At 38.5% G+C, this 21,631-nt stretch overlaps 1 protein-coding gene across 1 annotated transcript in view; it reads left to right on the forward strand.

Annotated features, from left to right (window-relative positions):
• The window catches only part of Irak3 (interleukin 1 receptor associated kinase 3), a 51,784-nt gene that overhangs the window by 22,762 nt on the left and 7,391 nt on the right, over nucleotides 1-21,631 (forward strand). The window contains 3 exon segments of the mRNA XM_004861099.4: nucleotides 9-73; nucleotides 10,467-10,581; nucleotides 11,698-11,816. Coding sequence (XP_004861156.4) covers nucleotides 9-73; nucleotides 10,467-10,581; nucleotides 11,698-11,816 — 299 coding nt within the window.

A 21,631-nucleotide genomic window follows, 5' to 3' on the forward strand; every position in this document is an offset into this window, starting at 1 on the left:
ATATTTAGGACAAAAAAATGCAATATAAGAAACATTTGAAGAAATTTTTATCTGAGCTTGAAATTTTACTACTGTGAGTATATTTTATCTGGAATTTCTCCCTCTTTTTGCCTGGGTTTCATGTCTGTTTATCTTTGATTTTACAGCACGGTGCTTGGCATGGTTGGCATTTAATTAATGTGGGAACGTTGGGTAAATTTTTGCCGTCTGCTTCCGTATATTTCTTAAGATACATTTAAAAATAGACCATTTACATAATTCACTTGAGCATATTTTAACAAGAAACTGTCACAAGGATGTGGGTTAAATTGTGTGTGATTAACATGGCTGAATAATAATTCTCAGGACATTAGAGTTGTACGTATTTCACCCTTCCCCCTTCCTTAGAGACATTCCAATCTAGAAACTATTTTACCCATGTAAGTTTCTTCATGAAGAGAGTTTTAGACAAAGAGATCAAGTGCTTTTGATGTGTATAAAGCAGAGAGTGCTTGGAGACAGATTTAAGTGGCTTCATTTTCATATGTATTCATATCTGTAGCTGTGCAGCCTTCTTCATTAGAGGCCCCAATCCTGTAGTGTTCATTGGTCACCTTTTATGCATAGAGAGTATTCTTTTCAGATGTTTTCTAAACAGATATGTAAATTAGTGGTGTTAGGGAAGGTGGACAGAGAAGGTATTATATGAATCTTTCCCCTCTTATAGGCCAGAAATGAAAAGATTAGGCGTTAATTATAAAAACTTAATAGCTATCATTTAGTCGATAAAAATTGAATTCAGAATTCTAATAGTAGGTTTTTGCACAATTTAGACTTTTCAAAATTCCAAAAGTACAAAAAACATAAACAAAGTAAAGATTTTCTCCCACTCTCTAGCTTAACAAGAGTGATATCAGTTACTTGTATATAGTCTCAGAAATATTTTATGCTTAGGCAAACACATTTTTATCTTCTTGCTTTTTTCCTTTTAGACAGAAGGTAGCATTACCACGTTGCTCACTTTGCTCATTTGTGTGACCTGTTCTATGCTGCATTTATTGTACCTTTATCCAGTTAAGGTATTTTTAGGGGTTTCTTCCCTAATTTTTTATTATTAAAAAATAATAATGTAACAAGAAACCCGTGTTTTTGCTGTTTTATATATATATAATTCTCAAGACCATTATCAAGGAGATTTTTTTTCCTGTTTTTTTGTTTTGTTTTGTGTTTTGTTTTATTCTTTTTTACCCTAAGGGCTTTACAGTTTCAAATCTTACATGTAAGTCTTTATATAAATATGAATGATTTTTTGGTATGGTGCAAGATAAATTCACTCTTTTGAATGGAATAGCCAGTTTTCTTTTTTTTTTGTATTAAATTCTTTTATTGGTACATTGTAGGTATACAACACAATTACATTTCTCACTGGGGATTGTACCTTTACATAATGCATCTTGGTTCTTATTTTTTCCCCATTCCTAGCCCTCCCTTCACGCCCTCCACCCTTCCCTATTTACAAAGACTTTATTTCCATTTTTTCCATTTCTCATCATTTTTCCTTTCCCTTCTTTCCTTTCCCCTGCCCCTCCCACTACCCCTACCCCTTTGGACCTTTTCTTCCTATTTTGCATTATCGATTATTCATTCTAATCACAGGTACATTTTAGGTATACAATATAATGACATTCATCATTGGAAATTTGCACCTTTACATAGTCTCTCTTGGTTCTTCTTTTTTCACCCTTGCCCAGCCCTCCCTTCAACCCCTCCATCCCTTCCTATTTACAAAGATTTTGTTCCTATTTTTCCATTTTCTCATATTAATCCCATTCCCTTCTATCCTTTCCCCAGCCCTCCCACTTCCTTCCCCTTTGCCCTTTTTCTTCCTATTTCACATTACCTATTATACATTTAGTCCTTATTTACACTTTCAGTTTCTCACACCAGAGAAACTATTTGGGATTTACACGTGTGTCCTATTTATTTCACTTAAGAGTATCGCCTCATTGTGCATCCACTTAGCTATAAATGTCTCTAATTTCTCATTTTTTATGACTGAGTAGTACTCCATTTTATAAAAAACCCACATTTTCTTTATCCAGTCTCCAGTTGATGGGCATTTGGGCTGTTTCCAAGTTTTAGCTATTACAAACTGTGCTGCTATGAACATGGGTGCACATATATCACTGTGGTATGATTCTTTTAATTCTTTGGGGAAGATCCCCAGCAGTGGAATAGCGGGGTCAAATGGGACTTCCAGTCCTAGTTCTTTGAGGTATCTCCATACTGATTTCCACAGTGCTTGCACCAGTCTACACTCCCACCAGCAGCGGAGCAGGGTTCCTCTTTCCCCACAGCCCTGCCAACATTGGTTATTGGTTGATTTCATGATAGCAGCCATTCTTTCTGGAGTGAAGTGGAATCTCAGCGTTGTTTTCATTTGCATCTCTCAAATGACCAGTGATGTTGAACATTTTTTCATGTATTTATTTGCTGTTTCTACTTCTTTGTCTGAGAAATGTCTGTTGATTTCAGATGCCCATTTTTGGATTGGGTCTTTAAATTTGGGAGGTCTGATCTTTTTAAGTTCTTTACAGATTCAAGACAGTAGACCTTGTCTGAGGAAGAGCAAGTGAAGATTTTTTCCCACATTGTGGGTTGTCTCTTCACACTGTTGGTGGTTTCTCTTGCTGTGCAGAAGCTTTTTAATAAGAAGAGATCCCACTTGTTGATTGTTTGTGCTAGTTCACGGGCAACGGAGGTTTTGTTCATAAAATCTTTTCCTACATGCATGTGTTCAAGGGCTCTACCAAACCTCTCTTCCAACTGGTTCAGAGTTTCTATTTTAATATTTAGATCTGTAATCCATTTTGATTTTAGTTTAGTGCATGGTGAGAGATATAGGTCTAGTTTTAATCTTTGGCAAGTTGAAGCCCAATTTTTCCAGCACCATTTATTAAAGAGGCTATCTTTCCTCCAGTGAGGGTGTTTGGCTCCTTTGTCGAAGATGAGATGGCTGAGTGTGTCTGGCGTTGTTTCTGCATCTTCTAATCTGTTCCACTGGTCCTCAAGTCTGTTTCTTTGCCAGTACCATGCTGTTTTTATCACAGTAGCTTTGTAATAGAGTGGCAGGTTGGGCATTGTGATACCCCCTGCCATGTCTCTGTTACCTAGAATTGCTTTTGCTATTCTGGGTCTCTTCTTGCTCCAAATGAAATTTTGGATTATTTTCTCAAGGTCTATGAAGTATGCTGCTGGGATCTCAATTGGAATTGCATTAAATCTATATAGCAGTTTTGGAAGTATGACCATTTTCACTATATTAATCCTTCCTACCCAGGAGCAGGGGATGTCTGTCCATTTTCTGATATCATCTTCAGTCTCTCTTTTCAGAATGCCATAGTTTTCAGAGAAGAGGTCTTTGATTTCTTCTGTTAGGATGATTCCTAGATATTTCAGATTTTTGGATACTATTGTGAAAGGAATTGTTTGCCCTATTTCTTTCTCAGTGAGTAGGTTGTTCGTGTAGAGGAAAGCTATTGATTTTTGTGTGTTAACCTTGTAACCAACTACTTGACTGAATTTGGTTATTAAGTCTAGAAGACTTTTGGTGGAGTTCTTGGGGTCTTCTGTATAGAGTATCATGTCATCTGCAAAGAAGGACAATTTGACTTCTTCATTTCCTATCTTTATTCCTTTTATTTCTTTCTCTTGTCTAATTGCTGTGGCTAATGTTTCCAGAACTATATTGAACAAGAGTGGTGATAGTGGACATCCTTGTCTTGTTCCTGATTTTAGTGTGAGGGATTTCAGTTTTTGACCATTTAGTATGCTATTGGCTGTTGGTTTTTCATAGATGGCTTCTATCAGTTTGAGGTAGAGACCATCTATTCCAATTTTTTGTAGGGTTTTTATCATAAATGCATGGCACATTTTGTCAAATACTTTTTCTGCGTCTATGGAGATAATCATATGGTTTTTGTCCTTGGCTCTATTGATATACTGTATTACATTAATTGATTTTCGTATATTGAACCATCCCTACATCCCTGGAATGAATCCCACTTGATCAGGGTGTATGATCTTCTTGATGATCTTCTACATTGTGTTTGCCAGTATCTTATTAAGGAATTTTGCATCTATGTTCATTAGTGAGATTGGCCTATAGTTCTCTTTTTCAGTTGGGTCTTTCTCTGCTTTGGGGATCAAGGTGATGCTTGCTTCCAGGAATGAATTTGGGAGTATTGCTTCCCTTTAATTTCATTGAAGAGTTTAAACAGTAGTGGCAGCAGTTCCTCTCTAAATGTCTGGTAGAATTCAGCAGTGAAGTCATCAGGGCCCGGGATTTTCTTAGCTGATAAATTTTTAATTACATTTTCAATTTCATTGGTTGATATTGGGTTGTTCAGAATTTTTAGGTCTTCTTCATTCAACTTTGGTAATTCATATGTATCTAGGAATCTGTCCATTTCTTCTGTGTTGTCCATATTATTGGCCTATAGGTTCTGGAAGTAGGTATTGATGATCCTCTGGATTTCTGCTGGGTCTGTTGTCATTTCACCCTTTTCATTCCTGATTGCATGGATTTGGGCCTTTTCTTTCCTTTTTCTGACAAGGTTGGCTAAAGGTTTGTCAATTTTGTTGATTCTTTCGAAGAACCAACTCTTGGCTTCATTGATTTTTTTGTATCATTCTCTTAGTCTCCATTGCATTGATTTCTCCTCTGATCTTTATAATTTCCTCCCTTGTATGAGGTTTGGGGTTGTCCTGCTCTTCTTTTTCTAGAAGCTTGAGGTTCAGCATCAGGTTGTTTAATTGGGCTTGTTCTGTTTTCCTAATATGCGTATTCATTGCTATAAATTTCCCTCGTAAGACAGCTTTCATTGTGTCCCATAGATTCTGATATTTTGTATTGTCATTGTCATTTAATTGTAGGAACTGTCTGATTTCTTCTTTAATTTCCTCTGTGACCCATTGGTTATTCAGAAGTGTGTTGTTCAATTTCCACATGTTTATGACATTTTTTGAGTTTCTTTTGCTATGGATCTCCAATTTCATCGCACTATGGTCTGATAATGTACAGGGGATAACTTCAATTCCTTTGCACTTAATAAACATGTTCTATGTGTGAGTATGTGGTCTATTTTGGAGAATGACCCATGTGCAGCTGAGAAGAATATGTATTCTGATTTTGTGGGGTGGAAGACTCTGTAAACATCTGTTAAGTTCATTTGTTGAAGAGTTCGATTGAGTTCTAGTATTTCATTACTTATTTTTTGTCTAGTTGATCTATTTGTGACAGTGGGGTGTTGAGGTCCCCCACTACAATTGTATTAGTGCATATATGACTTTTCATGTCCGTTAGTATTTGTTTTATATAGTTGGGTGCACTAGTGTTTGGTGCATAGATATTTATGATTGTCATCTCTTCCTCTTGGATTCTTCCCTTTACAAGGATGTAATGTCCTTCTTCGTCTCTCTTAATCAGTGTTGGTTTGAAATCTACTTGATCTGCCAAGAGGATAGCTACTCCTGCTTTTTTTCAGGTTCCTGTCACATGGAGTGTTGTTTTCCACCCTTTAACTTTCAGTCTATGAGTTTCCTTTTGAATGAAGTGTGTTTCTTGTATGCAGCATGTTGTTGGATTTTGCTTCTTGACCCATTCTGCCAGTCTATTTCTTTTGATTGGTGAACTGAGACCATTAATGTTGATGGTTATAACTGAAACGTATTGACTTGTCATTGCCATGACTTTTTCTTTTTGTTGGGTTCTCCCCCTTTCCATTTAATTTCTTGTCATGCCAGATGGGTTCATTCTGCTTTGCTTCCTGGGGTTGTGATCCTCAATGTCATTTCCTAGGATACTGTGTAAAATTCTTTGGAGTGCTGGTTTGGTATTCACAAAGTTCCTAAGGTGCTCTTTGTCCTGAAAGTATCTTATTTCTCCATCCATTTTGAAAGATAGTTTTGCAGGGTACATCAATCTGGATTGGAGGTTGTTTTCTTTTAGGTCTTGGAATATGTCACTCCAAGGTCTTCTTGCCTTGATGGTTTGTGTTGAGAAGTCTGCTGTGATTCTGATGGGCTTTCCTTTGTATGTGATTTGTTTCTTTTCTCTGACTGCTTGGAGAACTTTGTTCTTCTGTTGTGTTTCTGGAATCTTAACAATTATATGCCTATGTGTAGTTTTTTTTGATCAAGGCTATTTGGAGTCCTATATGCCTCACTTATCTGTATGTCAAGCTCTTTTCCCCTGCTTGGGAAGTTTTCTGCCATTATTTCTGTGAAGAGGTTTTTTATGTCATCTGCACTCTCTCCTGTTTCTTCATTGAGCCCAATCAGTCTTATGTTATTCTTTTTTGTATCATCTAGCAGCTACTGGATTGATTTCTCATGTTCCCTTATAATTTTGAAGTAATTTTTCTTTTCCTGGTCATTAATTGCAATCTTATCTTCTATATCTGAAATTCTGTCCTCACATTGGCTCATTCTGCTGTGTAGACTTTCAATGGAGTTTTTCATGTCCTGAAAATCTATTTGCATCTGTTTTATGGATTCCATTTGTTTCTTATGTTGGGATTCCATCATGTTCCTGAGCTCCTCTCTAGATTTATTAATCATGTCTTGCACTAGGGGCACAATTTCTCCTATTATCTGAGAAATTATTTCTGATTTCCTTTTTTCCAGATCCCCTTTTGTTGCCAGTTCAGTGGGTCCAGGTGGTTGAATATCAGAGTGTTCCATTTCATTTCCCTTTGGGGTTGTTGTAGGTGATCTGGAAGTCTGGTTTTGAGACTTATTTACATGTTTTCTCATTTCAACTAGGGCGGGGGGCTGTTAGCGCCTGCATGGATTACCTCCTCTGAGCTGGGTGAGGTGGGACAGGTGCCTGGAGCAGCAGTAGGGATGGTGACCCAAAAGCCCTTTCCTGTGGGCTGGGAGCAGCTGAAGGGATGGTGGCCGGGAAACCCCTTCCTCTGGACCAGGAGCAGTGAGATGGTGGCTCAGAAGCCCCTTCCTCTGGGCCAGGAGCAGCGGGACAGAAGGTGGCCCAAAAGCCCTTTCCTCTGGGCTGGGAGCAGCGGGAGGGTTGGTGACCGGGAAGCCCCTTCCTCTGGACCAGGAGCAGTGGGACGGTGGCTCAGAAGCCCCTACCTCTGGGCCGGGAACAGTGGGACTCAGTACCTTGGTCTGGTGGTCTGGTGTCCTCTGCATCTTTGTATTGTGGAATCAGGTGGCTGCCTGTCTGAAGCGGGCTTATTCGGCCAGTTTTCCTATTTATTGAAGAGACTTTTCTTTTCCCTTGTATATTTTTGGTATCCTCATCAAAGATTAATTATATATATCTATAGCTGTGTAGCCTTCCTCATTGGAGGCCCCTAACCCTACAGTATTCATTCATTATTCTTTACAAATAGAAAATATTCTTTCTAATGTTTTCTGAACAGATAGGTAAAGTAGTATTGCATACATATATATATATAGTATATATATATATATGTATATATATGTATTTTGTGTGTGTATATATATATAGAGAGAGAGAGAGACAGAGACAGAGACAGACAGAGACAGGGGGAGGAGTGCATGTATGTTTGAGATTCTGTTTTCTATTCCATTCATTTTTGTGTTTATTTTATGCCAACGCATACTCTATTGATTGCTAAACCCTTGTAATACAGTTTAAAATCAGGAATGAATGCCTCCAGCTTTCTTCTTTCTCAGTATTACTTTTGACTATTTGGAATCTTTCACTATGAATTTTAGAACAGAATCTTTTCTATTTTTTTTTTTATTTTTTGGTACCAAGGATCGAACTCAGGACCTTGCGTTTGCAAGGCTGGCATGGCGCAACTGAGCTACATCCCCAGCCCTCACTATGAATTTTAGGAGTCTTTTCTATTTCTGTAAAAGATGCACTGGAATTTTAATAGGGATACAGTGAACGTGTAGATCACTTTGGGTAGGATGAACATTTTCTTGGAAGAACAATATTCTTGCAATTCATGTATTCAGTATTATCCCAGTTCCACCAAATGAGTATTTTTCCATTTATTGTGTCTTTGATTTCTTTCATCAGTGTCTTACAGTTTTCTGTGTGCAGATCTTTCATTTCTTTGGTTATATTTATTTCTTGAGTATTTTTGATGATGTTGGATAGGGAATTATTACTTTTTTCAGATATTAGTGTATAGAAACATAACTGACTTTTATGTTGATTTTATATTGAACAAATTTAGTGAATTAGTTTATTTATTGTAACAATTTTTTTGGTGGCGTCCTCAGGGTTTTCTATACATATATATAAGATTGTATCATTTACAAACAACCAATTTAACTTCCTTCTTTCCAGTTTGGGTGCTTTTGTATCCTCTTTGTCTGTCTTTGTCTTTGTTTCTGTCTCTTTTTACCACTTACTTTGGCTAAGACTTTCAGCACTGTGTTGAATAGAAGTGGTGAGTATGAACAGCCTTGTAGTACTTCTGATTTTAAGGGAAAAGCTTTCAGCTTTTCAGTACTAACCATGATATAGGTGTGGCCTTGTCAAGTGTACCCTTATTATGTTGAGATACATTCTTTCTATACCTAATTTATTGAGACTTTGTAACATGAGGGAATGTTGAATTTTGTCAAATGCTTTTTCTGCACACATTGAGATGATCACATGATTTTTATCTTTCAGTCTGTTAATGTGTTTAGGTTGAACCACGCTTGCACACCATGGGTAAATCTCATTTGATCATGATATTTTATCCTTTTAATATTGTACTGAATTTTGGTTGCTAGTATTTTGTTGAATTTTCCAGGGCTCTTGGCCTATAATTTTCTTTTCTGATTGTGTCCTTTTCTGGCTTTGATATAAGAGTAATGGTGGTCTAGTAAAGTGACTTTAGATGTGTTCTCTCCTTTCCAGTTTTTTGGAAGAATATAAGAAGGATTGGCATCCATTCTTTAAATCTTGTTAGAATTTATCTGTGAAGCTATATGATTCTAGGCTATCATTTTGGAAGATTTTTAATTACTGAATCAATCTTCATTGTATTTTTCTGTTATGAGATGCAAATAATTTTTTACCAGCCTGCCATTTTGTCTTTGTTTATTCTAGTTTTTGCCCTGTAAAAGTGATTTTAATGTACTTGAATTTGTCTATTTCATTTTTATAGATTCTGTGTTTTGTTTCAGAGTTTCAAAGTTCTTTCCTAGTAAGAGATTATAAACTAATTCTCCAATTTTTTTTCTCTAGTGCTTTTAGTTTTTTTTCTCTAGTACTTATAGCTTTATTTTTTTCATTTATATGTCTGTTTTATTTGGTTTATCTGATGAGGTCTTTTCCATATGAACTACAACTACTTGTCTATGTTTCTTTTTGAAAAAGGCTGATGGTGTTTTTAACTGGGATTGTATCAACTTTATAGATTAATCTAAAGAGGAGCAACTTTATGGCATTTAGTATTCATGGAGTATATTCATGAATACTATTTTTCTCCTGATCATTAATGTTTAAAAATAAGCAAATTCTCATTTCTTCTCTGTGGGCACAAAAGCAGAACTGCAAGCCATAATTGTGTCTGCATGATGCCTGCCATCTACTTCCTAAGATTTTTTTGCTCCCTGAATTATTTTAAGTTCCAGGAGAATTAGCCAGTCAGTGGTATAGCTCAACCATTTAAACAGCTAAATATACCTCTATAATTTCTTTTCAGTTCATTGCTTTTCACTTTATAGATATCTAAATCATAGTAGGTGTAGGGATCTTGTATAACAGAAGTTTTTGACAATTTTAAAAGTAAACATCTCTTCCTGTGTTTGTATATAGAAACACATCCTTACTTGAGTAAGAAGGATAAAAAGAATCAGAAGCCATACACATGCATGGGTACACACATACACATGCGCGTGTACACACACACAGATATATATACATATATGTATGAGAGAGTGTATGTATCTGGGTTTATAGGAAAATCTTACAACTAAAAGAAACAAGTAATAAAAGAAACAAGTAATAGGCCTTTTAAATGGAATCTTTCTTTTTTTACAACTTTATTTATTTTGTTATCTCATTATTTTCAGTATTGGGGATTGAACCCAGGAGCCCACCTTGGTCCCCACCCAAGGTGATTGATACCTATTTAGAATATCAGTCATTGCTGTTCATCCCAAGGGGAAGTATGTGAATGTGGTGGTTTGTCTTTTTTGAATCCTGGCTTTCAGTAAATGGGCCTCAATTATCTTATGTATTGACTCCCTGGCCTTGCCTAACTGTCTTGTAATATTTTCTAACTGTCTTAGCTGTCTACAATACTGTTAGAACTCCTTAGACCACTGAGGAAAGCCAATCTGTATCATGTGTCCCATGAAATTACTGCTCCCTTTGCCAAATATACCAGCTTTAGACTGTTTCCCCATCCTGCCGTACCATCCCCCAAACCAGTGTATTTTCCTTTTGAATCACAATTTGATGGCTTTAAAAATCTTTCTTCAAGGTTTCACCATCCAAACATACTAGACTTGGCTGCGTATTTTACAGAGACTGAGAAGTTCTGTCTGGTTTATCCATATATGAGAAACGGAACACTTTTTGACAAATTACAGCGTGTCGTAAGTCACGTTATCATATTGCCTTGTCCTCTGACCCTCTGGAGCCTGGGGGTTGGGGAGCTGCTGCAAGCTTTCCAGGGAGCCAGGAAGCCAAGGTGTGTGAATATGAGGGTGTAGCCGAGAATGAGTTTCTAAAGAAGTAGAGGACTTCTCTGAATTGGTTTCTTACTACTAGAAGGCTTTTATAAGTACCCGAGTTACTGGGTTCTGGTTGCCAAAAGAGTTACTGAGCCCTTATTGTTTATTGATTCTCTACCTTGAGTGAGTTTACATCAACTTCCCTTATTTCTCTGATTTTAATTTGCATAACTTTATGCAAAGCATCATTCAATACAAGGGATACACATAAAAGTGATATAGACTCCTGAAAGAAAGAGGTGGAGTAAATCCTATGATTTCTCCTAGATGTTTTTGAAAGGTTAGTTTAAAAATTGATTCCAAAAAAGTTAAGTTTCCACTAAAATGAGAATAAAAGCAGATTATTCTCAATTACACTATTATGCCACAAGTAATTTAAATATCTTACTTAATGAATTGTAAACATGTCACCTTTTCATGGGTTTTTTTTGTTTTGAGTTTTGTTTTGCAGCACTGGAGATCAAACCCAGGGGGACACTACAACTGAGCTATTTTTGAGATCGGATCTTGCTGTTGCTCAGGCTAGCCTCAAATCTGAATTCTCCCTCCTTCAGGCTCTTATTTATTTTTGGTCTTAGGTTTTGGTAGGCTAGGCAAGTACTCTACTACTGAGCCACACCCCCAGCCCACTAGTCATTTTGATTAAGCTAATTATTGGGTATCTCCATCATCTGTAAAGAGTTCTAGAACCATCATCAGAAGCAGAGGGAAATCTGTCTGAAATTAAAAATGGGTAGGGCCTGGAATTTAGCTCCGGCGCCGCACCTGCCTTCCAAACACAAGGTACTGAGTTTGATCCCCAGTACTGCAAAAAAAAAAAAAAAAAAAAAAAGGGTTGTAGCAAACCAAAAATTGGTGATTTACCTCCTTCATCCCACCTTGCCCTCTGCTTGTTTTCTGGCATGCTTCCACGAAATGAACACATAGGTAATTTGCATTCAGAAAGTGCAACCCTACTGATTGCTTTTGTCTTTTTAGGGTAACACGGCCCCACTCTCCTGGCACATTCGAATCAGCATATTAATTGGTGTATCTAAAGCTGTCTGGTATTTGCACAGTACTCAGCCATGCTCAGTCATCTGTGGCAGTATATCCAGGTAAGGATCCCAGAACTTTAGGTTCCATCTGAAAGTCCCTTTCACATCGTGATGAGTCATATTTCATACTCTTTTCTCTTTTGTTTTCCAGGTATGTACGTATGAGTGTATTAAGAATTCTCAGATATCTAAGTATTAAAATCCTTATAATTTTTATTAATGAAAATGTGTCTGAGGGCCACGGGTTTAGCTCAATGGTTTTGTTGCCTGCTGCGCAAGCGCAAGGACCCAAGTTCGATCCCTGGTACCAAAAAAAAAAAGAAGATGTGTCTGGCAGATTAAAAAGCTACATTTATATTGCCAAAGGAAAGTTTATATTATTTTGAGGGATTCGTGAATAATTCTGTATTAATTACACCTGATAAGTGAATGCAAAATGAACCTGTATTCACAACCCCCCACCTCCAGTTTTTAAAACTGAGGTTTAAGGAAATGTTAAGCAACTTACATAAGGATTCCTAGCAAGACAATACTAGTAAACAGCAATTGAAATTCTTGGTCCTTGAATATCCAGTCTTTCTCATCTCACTGGGCCTGTTACCTTGTAATTTTATATATTAATTTGTGACAAGACAGAATCTGCCAAGCAGTAGCCCTAGTGTTTAGTTTTTGGGACATGAGCAAATTAGAAGCAATGTCTTCTATTTTTCTTCAGTAGTCATATAGACACTTTCAGACAGAATACATACAACACAGCAAAATCACTCTGGTGAATTGTTTTCTGTGTGCCCTTTATCTTGAACCTGTCCAAAAGTACACAATCATGCCTTTACTGAGTATCAGGGGAGACTGAATTTAGGAGGCTTCTGCTTCTTTAGAGTCATTTTTTAGTATTTTTGAAAGAAGCTTTTAGTGTACTTTTGACTTGAACAGAAGAAGAGTTGGTGGCTTACTTGGGGTTTTTTTTGGCGAGGGGATGAATGTCATATGAAAAGACTAGATTTTAACTTAGTCCTGGGGGTGTAGGGCCAGCTACCCATAGATGCTTGCTTTTGTTGTAGTGTGGAGATTCATCAGCACTAGCAGCTTCCTAGAATCAACATGGAGTTGAGTCATCACATGGGATCTAGATGTAGAGGGACAGTGAAGGCCTCAGGACATGGGGCAGTCACCCATCGGAGTAGGTTCCAGAAGACTGAGGTGGCCAACCCTCAACCTCTTTCACCCAAATTGCAGCCTCCACCAAACACAGTAGGTGCCCCAGTGTGTATTTTACTGAGGAAACAAGTGTCTGCAATTTTACTATATATATTCTTCCTTGGCTTAAACTTAAAGTAAGCATTAGTTTATTTTAAATCCCATATTTGTAATACTGTATATTAATTTTATTGTTTCGTTTGTGTGGCTGAGCTCTTCAGATCCTTTCTTACCGACAGAGTTTGAAGGACAGGAGAAGGGAAAGGATGTTGGGGTTCTGGTTCTTGCTGGGAGAGAGAGACAAGGAGAGCTACACACTGCAGCGGAGGGGACATCAAGGTAGAGAGGGAGGCACATGTAGGCTCTGCCCACTTCCCAGTGCTTCGTGTGGCTGTTGCTGAAGAGGGGGTTGGGATGTGCCCACCTAGCACCCCTCTCCTGCTGTTGGTGACAGTATAGGTTGTGGGCCTTGATTCCTGCTTTCTCACTTTTGGCTCAGGTCTTCAGGTGCCAAGGGAATAGGCTCAGAGGCAGAGATTTGTCTGCAGGAGTTTTTTAGGGAGAGTTCTCAGGAACAACAAATTAAGAGCACGGGAGGAAGAGGGTAGAACTGGGCAGGTAGAGACTTAAGTCAGATATTGTTATCACTGACTTACCAGCCGGTGTGATAGGGAAAGGATGAAGCTGGAACAGTCCTTCAAAGATACCTCAGAGTTAGGCAGGGTGATTGGGTCTTTGCATCCTGTATCTGACCGGTCCTGGAGTGGTGCTGGCACTTGGGTGAAGCAGCTCCTTTCTACTGAGGGCACTTCTCAGATTGGGGCTCAGTTGTGAGCACTCATCAATCATGTCTCCCTGCTGGGAACCAAGAGCCTCCCAGGGACCTGTCAAAGAGCTGGCCATGAGGTTAGTGAAGGGGCTGTAATACAGCCACCACAGTGATGGAGGAAGACTTGATTGGATAGGGCTCTGAAAAATGAGACCCAGGAATTTATTCACCTTCCCTTCTTCTCCTTCTTCCCCTTCCCCTCCCTTTTCCCTCCTCCTCCTCTTCCTTTGCTTCTTCTTCTTCCTCCTCCTTTTTTTTTTTTTTGACAGGGTCTTGCTGTGTAGTTCAGGCTAGCCTTGAACTCACTATGTAGCCCATGATATCCTTGAACTTGCAGCAATCCTCTTGCCTTAGCCTCCTGAGTGCTGGGATTACAGGCATACACTACCAAGTCTGACTTCACCCCCACAAAAATCTTTTCATCTCATTACCCCCTAATGTTTAAATCAGAGAGACCTGATTTAAGAAGCTGACCTTACACTTAAAATGTGATTGTAAGCAAATTGCCTAACTTCTCTAAGCCTGCTTTTCTCTCTGCAAAATGCTGATAATAGAATAATAGCTTCTATGTCATAAAGTATATATGGAGCTTAGTGAAGAATACACATTCATCAGCTGGTAACTCCCTTCAGACTTGATCCAAAACTAGTAGGAGTGTCAATGTCAGAGTCTAAGTGATACGTTGGATGATAAGTCTTTTTACCTATTACTCTGCTACTTACCTCCATTGTCAGTTGATATTTGACAAGTGGACTCACAAACTAAGCTCTGCTTTAAAAATAATACTCTTGTCTTAATATGTATTTGTTGGAAATCTTGAAAATCACACCCATTTTAGTTCAGAATCACTTATGAGACATCTGTTGTGTGCAGAGCATTGTGCAGATCACAGTGGGGAGACACTGTTGATAATATTCTTGTCCTTGAAAGTTCAGCTGATTCCAGAGATAACACAAAAAATTTGTAATATTAAATGTGCCCAATGTGTGGTTGGTCATAGAGGACTTCCTGTAGTAAGAGAGTTCCGAGCCAGGCCTTGGAGGAAGTAGGTCATGATCATGGTTGATGGAAAGAAAGGGAGAGATAATTCCTCATGAAAGTGATGTTTGTTCATTGAAGCAGAGTCAAGGTTTGCCAAGTATATTAACAAAAGTAAGAAAGACAAGTTGGTTGGAGAAGAAAGGACAAGGCTAGAGAATAAAGTAAGATGAGAATGGAGAAGAATAGGGAATGTGGTGGACAGGGAATTCTCTGGGCCCTTGAGTGCTAACCAGGCTGAGAAACTGGATTTGATAAGCTGAGCTCTAGTAATAATGGACTGAGGCCTGTCTGTAGAAAAAGTATGAATAGAAAGATTCTGGAGTCTCTTAGATGGTCTCGCTATTTAAAAGGAGGCCAATATCCCAGGTACTTATCTAGCCATGCTAAAATATAAAATCATTTATATAATGCTGCTACTACGTACAGGTGTGTGATAGACATACAGAGTACCAAAAGAGATCTAATCAGAGATAAGTAAAACATTATGGAAGAAGGAGGACTTGAACTGGAAATGCAGTTAGCAGTATATATTATTATTTTAGTTAGTAGAGGTGCCACTGATGATTGTTGCCTTGCTAGGTGTTTTGTTTTGATCTTGAATATCTACCAGTAATGCTCATGTTGAAGTTGTAATCACTACTAACAGTGGTACTCTTGGGAGGTGTTGGAAGCTTTAGAAAGTTAGATTGTTGGGGGGATGCCCTTGAAGGAGGTATAGGACCCTGACCCGTTTCTTGACTCTCTCTCTTTGCTTCCTGGCCACTGTGAGGTAAATAGGCCTCATCTGTCACATGCTCCTGCCATGATATAGATGCTGCCATAAGCCACAAGCAACAGGGCTGAGCAACCATGGACTGAAGCCTTTGAACCATGAGAGAAAATAAGTCTTTTTTTCCTTCTACGTTGTTTATCTTGGGTGTTTTGTCACAGTGACAGAAAGTTGACCTTTACATTGGATTCTCCGCAGAGTACAAAGATTCCAAAGTAGCCTATCCATACATTACACCTTTGTAGACATATGTCAGAATGTCAAGTTCCAGTACTGTGGACAATTTTTTGAGAATTAGGGTTTTACAAGTGCCCTTCAGTGAGTCCCTGACTGTTCCAGAGCAAATCAGCTACTTCACAGCCATTGCACTCTCAGCCTTTCTGCTGAGCTGCCAGCAAAGATGCTAATTAGTGCCCACTCCAACCACAGGTTTCCCCGTCTTGTTTAGTGACATGCACACCTTTTCTCTAGGAACTACAATGAGACCAACTTAGTCATTCAGACATGTGAACATTTGTCAAATGGTAAAGTTGTTCAGTCTCCAGCAGCCCTGGCTGCTGAGTCAGCTGTGAGTCAGCTGTGAGTCAGTACCCTACTGCATTTCTTATAAATAAATCCTTCATTTTGCTCTAAATGTGAACTTCCATGATTCTTGGCATTTGTGTGTACAACCCAGTTCTTTTAGGAGGGTCTGAAATCCCTGCGTCTTCTGTCTTTTTTGCACATTTCTTTAAGTCTTTAAAGTGAGGAAAGACAGTTTCTAGGAGAAATGCTATTTTTATTGTACGTCCTGAAAATTGGCTCAAAAAAAGGACATCTCAAAATCTGTGTTAATCTTCCGTAAGTAAGTTAGAGCTCTGTTTTTTTGTTTTGTTTTGTTTTGTTTCTGGAGGAGTGAAAAATGGACGATATTGTTAGCTTTATTTTATGTATGTGGGCTTCAGTGTAATGGATCATGGAAGGCTTTATTATAAATCATTTGAGATTATTAAGTAATATGATTGATAGTGTGATACAACAAGGAACTATGTGTATGACATAAGATTGAGTAGAAGAAGTCCAATTTAACTAGTATATATTACATAAATATAACTTTGTAGAACTACAAATTCATTTATTAAATTAAGAGCAAAACATACGAAAATATCAACAAGGCTTTATTTAGAGGGAGAAGCTCTGGTTTAACTTTTACTGGTTTTTTTTTTTTTTTTGCTTCTGCTTTATAGTTTTAAAAAAGTGTTTAAGGAATATGCTTTACTCTTATAAAACTTATTAGAAAAAACATGTGGTGTCAGACCTTTCTATCTCAAACTAACCAATCAGAAGTTTCAAGAGTCTCAAGTTGCTAAATGAGGTTCTTATGTTATTTCAATCATTCTGTATAATTGTGACTTTCTATACAACAGCCTGATGATCTTACACCTTTGTGGTTTTTAAAATAAAGCTTGTAGCCCAGGGATTCAGCTCAGTGGTGCCACCACCTGCCTTGCAAACGCAAGGTCCCAAGTTCGATCCCTGGTACCATAAAATAAAGCTTGTAAAGTCATTATCCAGCAGCCAGGTACTCAAAGTGTGAACAGCTCCTTTTGTTAAGGCAGATGAAATGGGTCCACACTATCCCTGGGAAGGAGAGAAGCTGATGAGAGCAGGGGACATCTGCGTTCAGGCTTGTCCTGCCTCACAGTGTAATTTATATATCCAGAACCAACCAAGATTTCAAGATGGATTTTTGCTTTCCCCAGTTATTTCACTTATCTTTTGTCTCTTTTCTATGCTAACGAGTCTAAGGATTGTGAAAGGAGAATAACGTGATCCCCATACTTTCTTAAATCCTAGCCAAGCTTTACTCTTACTACTTCTTGAATTAGGAGTTAAGATACATTTAGGGAAGCAACTCCAGCCACCTGCCACCCTGGAGCGGCCCTTAGGAAGAGTCTTCAAATGCATGCTTTCCAAAAACACCCTCTCCCCAGTCTAGTCTCCTTCCCCTTTATTCATCAGCCACCCCTTGATTTCATTGTTACTCCTGTCTCATTACTGGTTAAGTGCGGCCTTTGGGGTCACACAGAACTTAATACAAATCCCTACTCTATTACTTTCTAGCGACCTTGTGTAAGCTATTTAATTCTCTGAGACTGGATCTTTTTCCTCATCGGGAACTGGACACGAAATTGTTGCACCTCCTCACAGTTGTGAGGATGAAGTGAGTTAATACGTGAAAGCACAGCCCAGGTCCTGGCAATAAATTGTAATATTCCCACCTAAGGCAAGACTCACCTCTTTTACCCTCTAAGTGCTTCATCCAACCTGTTGTTAGCACTGTGACTACCTTAGAGGGCCCAGTACACCAGGTACATTTGAGTGAAACTATTAGAACTTCTTTTCTACTGAACCCGAATCCTGTGACTCACTCTGGAGTTCATTTTGCCCTGGAATCATTTTTATATATATATGTGTGTGTGTTTAAGAGATAAGAGATTATAGTGCTTCTCTGTAATCAACAGTTTCTTAATCTTTTAACTATGTAGCTGAATAAAAGGACCCCTCCCCAACTGTAGTAAATCAAGAGAGCATTGAAAAGGCTAATAGAAGGACTAGGTGTTAGTCCTGACTCTGTCATTAAGCAATTTTGAATCGAAGAGTCATGTCAGCCATGTGGCCCTCATCTGAAAAAGGAGCAGCCACGACCAATCAGTTTTATCTCACATTCCATCTTTGATTGCTTGACAAGGACTTCCCTGGTGCATTGTTTTTTGTGGGGTTTTTTTGGTACTGGGGATTGAACTCGGGACCTTGTGTTTGCGAGGCAGGCAGTGGAACCACTGAGCTAAATCCCTGGCCCCCCTGGTATATTGTTGAAAGGAAATCTAGGGTGGGTGCTTTCTGAACTCAATTAGTGATGTCTGACAATAATATAGGAGGGTATTTTGGCAACATTTGGGTCACATATTTGCCATTCCTATGCTTAGTGGTTTAAGGATACTTATGGCTTCAAATCCTCTTAAGAAACTGATTATATCAACAAATATTTATTCAGTGTTTTCTGTGGGCTCTGGATTATAGTTATGTAAACAACATGAACTGGTCTGTATAACAATAGTATAGTTCATGCTGTCCAATAGGAGCTTGGAGGAAGTAGGAACCCTAGAATTCAGAGTGGTGGAGTGGAAACATCATGAAGGAAGTGAAGCTCATGGTAGAATACAGGATTGGATAAAAATAAAGGAGGGAGGAATACTTTCAAAATGAGAGGAGCGGCATAAAGAAAACCCCAAGACTGCACTAAGCAGTTTATCCTGACTGCATTGGTAGGTACTAAAGATAAGTACTGAGGATGATGGGTAAACTGCAAGAGGGATTAGGGAGCTCAATGAAAACCAAAGGACTTTAGACCTGACATAAATACCCACTGAATAACTTGTTATTAATCCTTCCAGTAAGCCTGAGGTTAGGTATTATTGTTAACATCTGTTTGACAGAGAAAGCTTATAGAAGTTAATAACTTGCCTCTGCTGCATGACTGTGACTGGGGAGAGGAAGGGGACATGCTGCTCCCATGAGTCCACCGAGCATGCTCTGTTGAGGGAGTTAAAGGTCTGGGATTACTGGGAGCATGTTGGCTTCACTGGCAGACCCAGGGAAGTAAGGAAGGAGAGTGTAATTAGTGTGCACAAATTTGGAATTGTTGACCAGCTCCTAGAGAAAATGACAGTAGGCAGCTGACTTTGAGGGAGAGGTTAGGCTGAGAGATCTGCATTTGCAATCTTCACTTGTCCAGCAGTGAGAGTTAATGGCTTTCTACGAAAGAAGCTATCAAGGAGACAGCTGAGGAACACCCACGGAAGGAAGCAAAGCCCACATTTCAGAGATATTTTCAACAAATCTGGTGGTTTATTTCACCCCAAAATGTCTTAGTAATTTGAACTCTTCAAAGAGAATGTTATACAAACAAAATTCACTTCCAGTTGGTGGAATTTGAAGAGGAAAAGATTTCAAGAGAAGAATCTTAAGAGTTGCAATCTGTATTCTTGGCAAAGGACCCTCACATTTTTATTCGGGATACAAAGTTTTTTTTGAATTACAAGATCACATAAAAACATCTGGATTATAGTTGGGCAAACAACACGAACTGGTCTCTATAACAAATTCTATAGTTTCCACTGTCCAATTGGAACTTGGAGGAAGCAGGAACACTAGAATTCAGAGTGGTTGAGTGGAAACTTCATGGAAGAAGTGAATCTTATGACAGCATAGGGGACTGGATAAAAATAAGGACAGAGGAATAAACCCTGTTATTTTCATCTCATCCCTTACCAAGCTTAATTGTTTTTCACATTTATGAACAATTTTAAGTTAAAGTGCATTTTATCCTCAGCATTTTTCATGCCAGACATTTATTCCTGCTAATAGTACTAAGGCAAGGAGATAATCTTTGTGAAAATTTCTGATGTTTCCTATAAAGTCATGTTCTTCAATCTGTTTTGCCATTTGTCTCCACCAAGTTAAACAGCCTTCCATGCAAAAGAAAGGAAATAGGAAACCATTTGCTTAAAACTTGATTTTTGAAAAATGGAAATCATTCAGAGATGTAAGGTTGGATTGAGGTAGTGCACGGACCATTTCGTTTGTGAGGGACTAGACTGAATGGTCCATGAGAAGGGGGCCACACATTGGTCCCTTCCCGTGGTCATGACACTCTTCTGAGGACCCAAGCTCCTCCCACCTTTCCCCAGACCTGGAGTGTATGTCTCTTGGCTGATAGGGTACACATTGGCAAGGCTGCGTTCCTGCTCAATGTTTAAAAGGATGGCAAAGCCTACAAGGAATGCAAAATTAAATTGGTTGATTATTTAACCAGTCTTCTCCTTTTTCTAAAATTTTTTTCAGGAACATTTTAGAAACAATTCTTTTTTTCCAGACTTTCCAGTTTTCTCAATTCTCTTCCTCTTAAGATATCTAAATATATTCTTTTTTTTTTTTTTTTGCAAAGAAATGCCAAAACAATTAAATACTGTATAAGTCACAATTTCCCCTATTCTATTTTGTCATGACTGTACCTAAACCCCGTAATTCATTTATTTATATGTATAGGTAATTTTGTGCACGCATAATTCATGCTGAACTTTTTTTCTTCTCCATTATCTAGAAATATTACTTTAGTTAGGTTTGTACAGAACTTCTCTGTAATAATTTTGAAACTCAACTGATTCCTTGAAGTGAATTAACCCAAGGATGCTTAGATCTCTGGGAACATGCTGGAACCTCATATACCACTGTTACTTAAATCAATCTCCTTGAACTTTTAGAGATATCTAGCAGACCTCTTGGGATTTTAAGGTATATTAACGGATGCACATTGGATAATGACCAGTCTACATCCCTTAAAGCAAATTTGGAGGTCCTCTTTGTGTGTCAGGAACTCTACTTATGCTTTCCCATTTAATCCTTATACAAACCTGCTGAAGTAATAATAAAGTAGCAGTATTTGGGGGGTTCAGGTGTTTTTATGTATATGAAAACTGAGGGTAGGATGGCTATGCTATTTGGACAGTTGAAGGCTTACCTTTGAAGGAGGAACACCTTTTTGACAGGGCCTTTCCCTAAAGATCCTGGACTTACCAGGTACCAATGAGCATAAACAGGCTTTCATTCTGTCTCTAAGGCCTGCCTGGCCTAAAGGAGAAGAAAGAGAAAGCTTTATAATTCCACATGTGAGTAAAGGGCTTCAGCTTACCATGCCAGGTAGGCTACAGCTCATGCCAAAGTGGAGGAGGGCATTGTGCAGCTTCTGTTCCTCTTGGGGAACTGTGTCTTGCCTTGTCTGCAGTCTGTGTGTTTCAGCACTGTGACATAGTATGTGTCCTTTCCCACAGGCTGTCACTGAGAGGCCAGTTATGTCCTTTAATATCCTTGGGGCCAACTGGGTATAGTCCTGACCTTTTTTCGTGGTTGCTAGGCACTCAAACTGAGCTACTAGGCACTAATTAGCCCCTTTTAAGTGTGTGTGTGTGTGTGTCAGTCATGCTCATACACGTGAAA

Source organism: Heterocephalus glaber, unplaced genomic scaffold (genome assembly GCF_053883595.1).
Source record: "Heterocephalus glaber isolate CG9 unplaced genomic scaffold, H.glaber_assembly_v1.0 deba00001569, whole genome shotgun sequence".
In the NCBI taxonomy this organism is placed as follows: Eukaryota; Metazoa; Chordata; class Mammalia; order Rodentia; family Bathyergidae; genus Heterocephalus; species Heterocephalus glaber.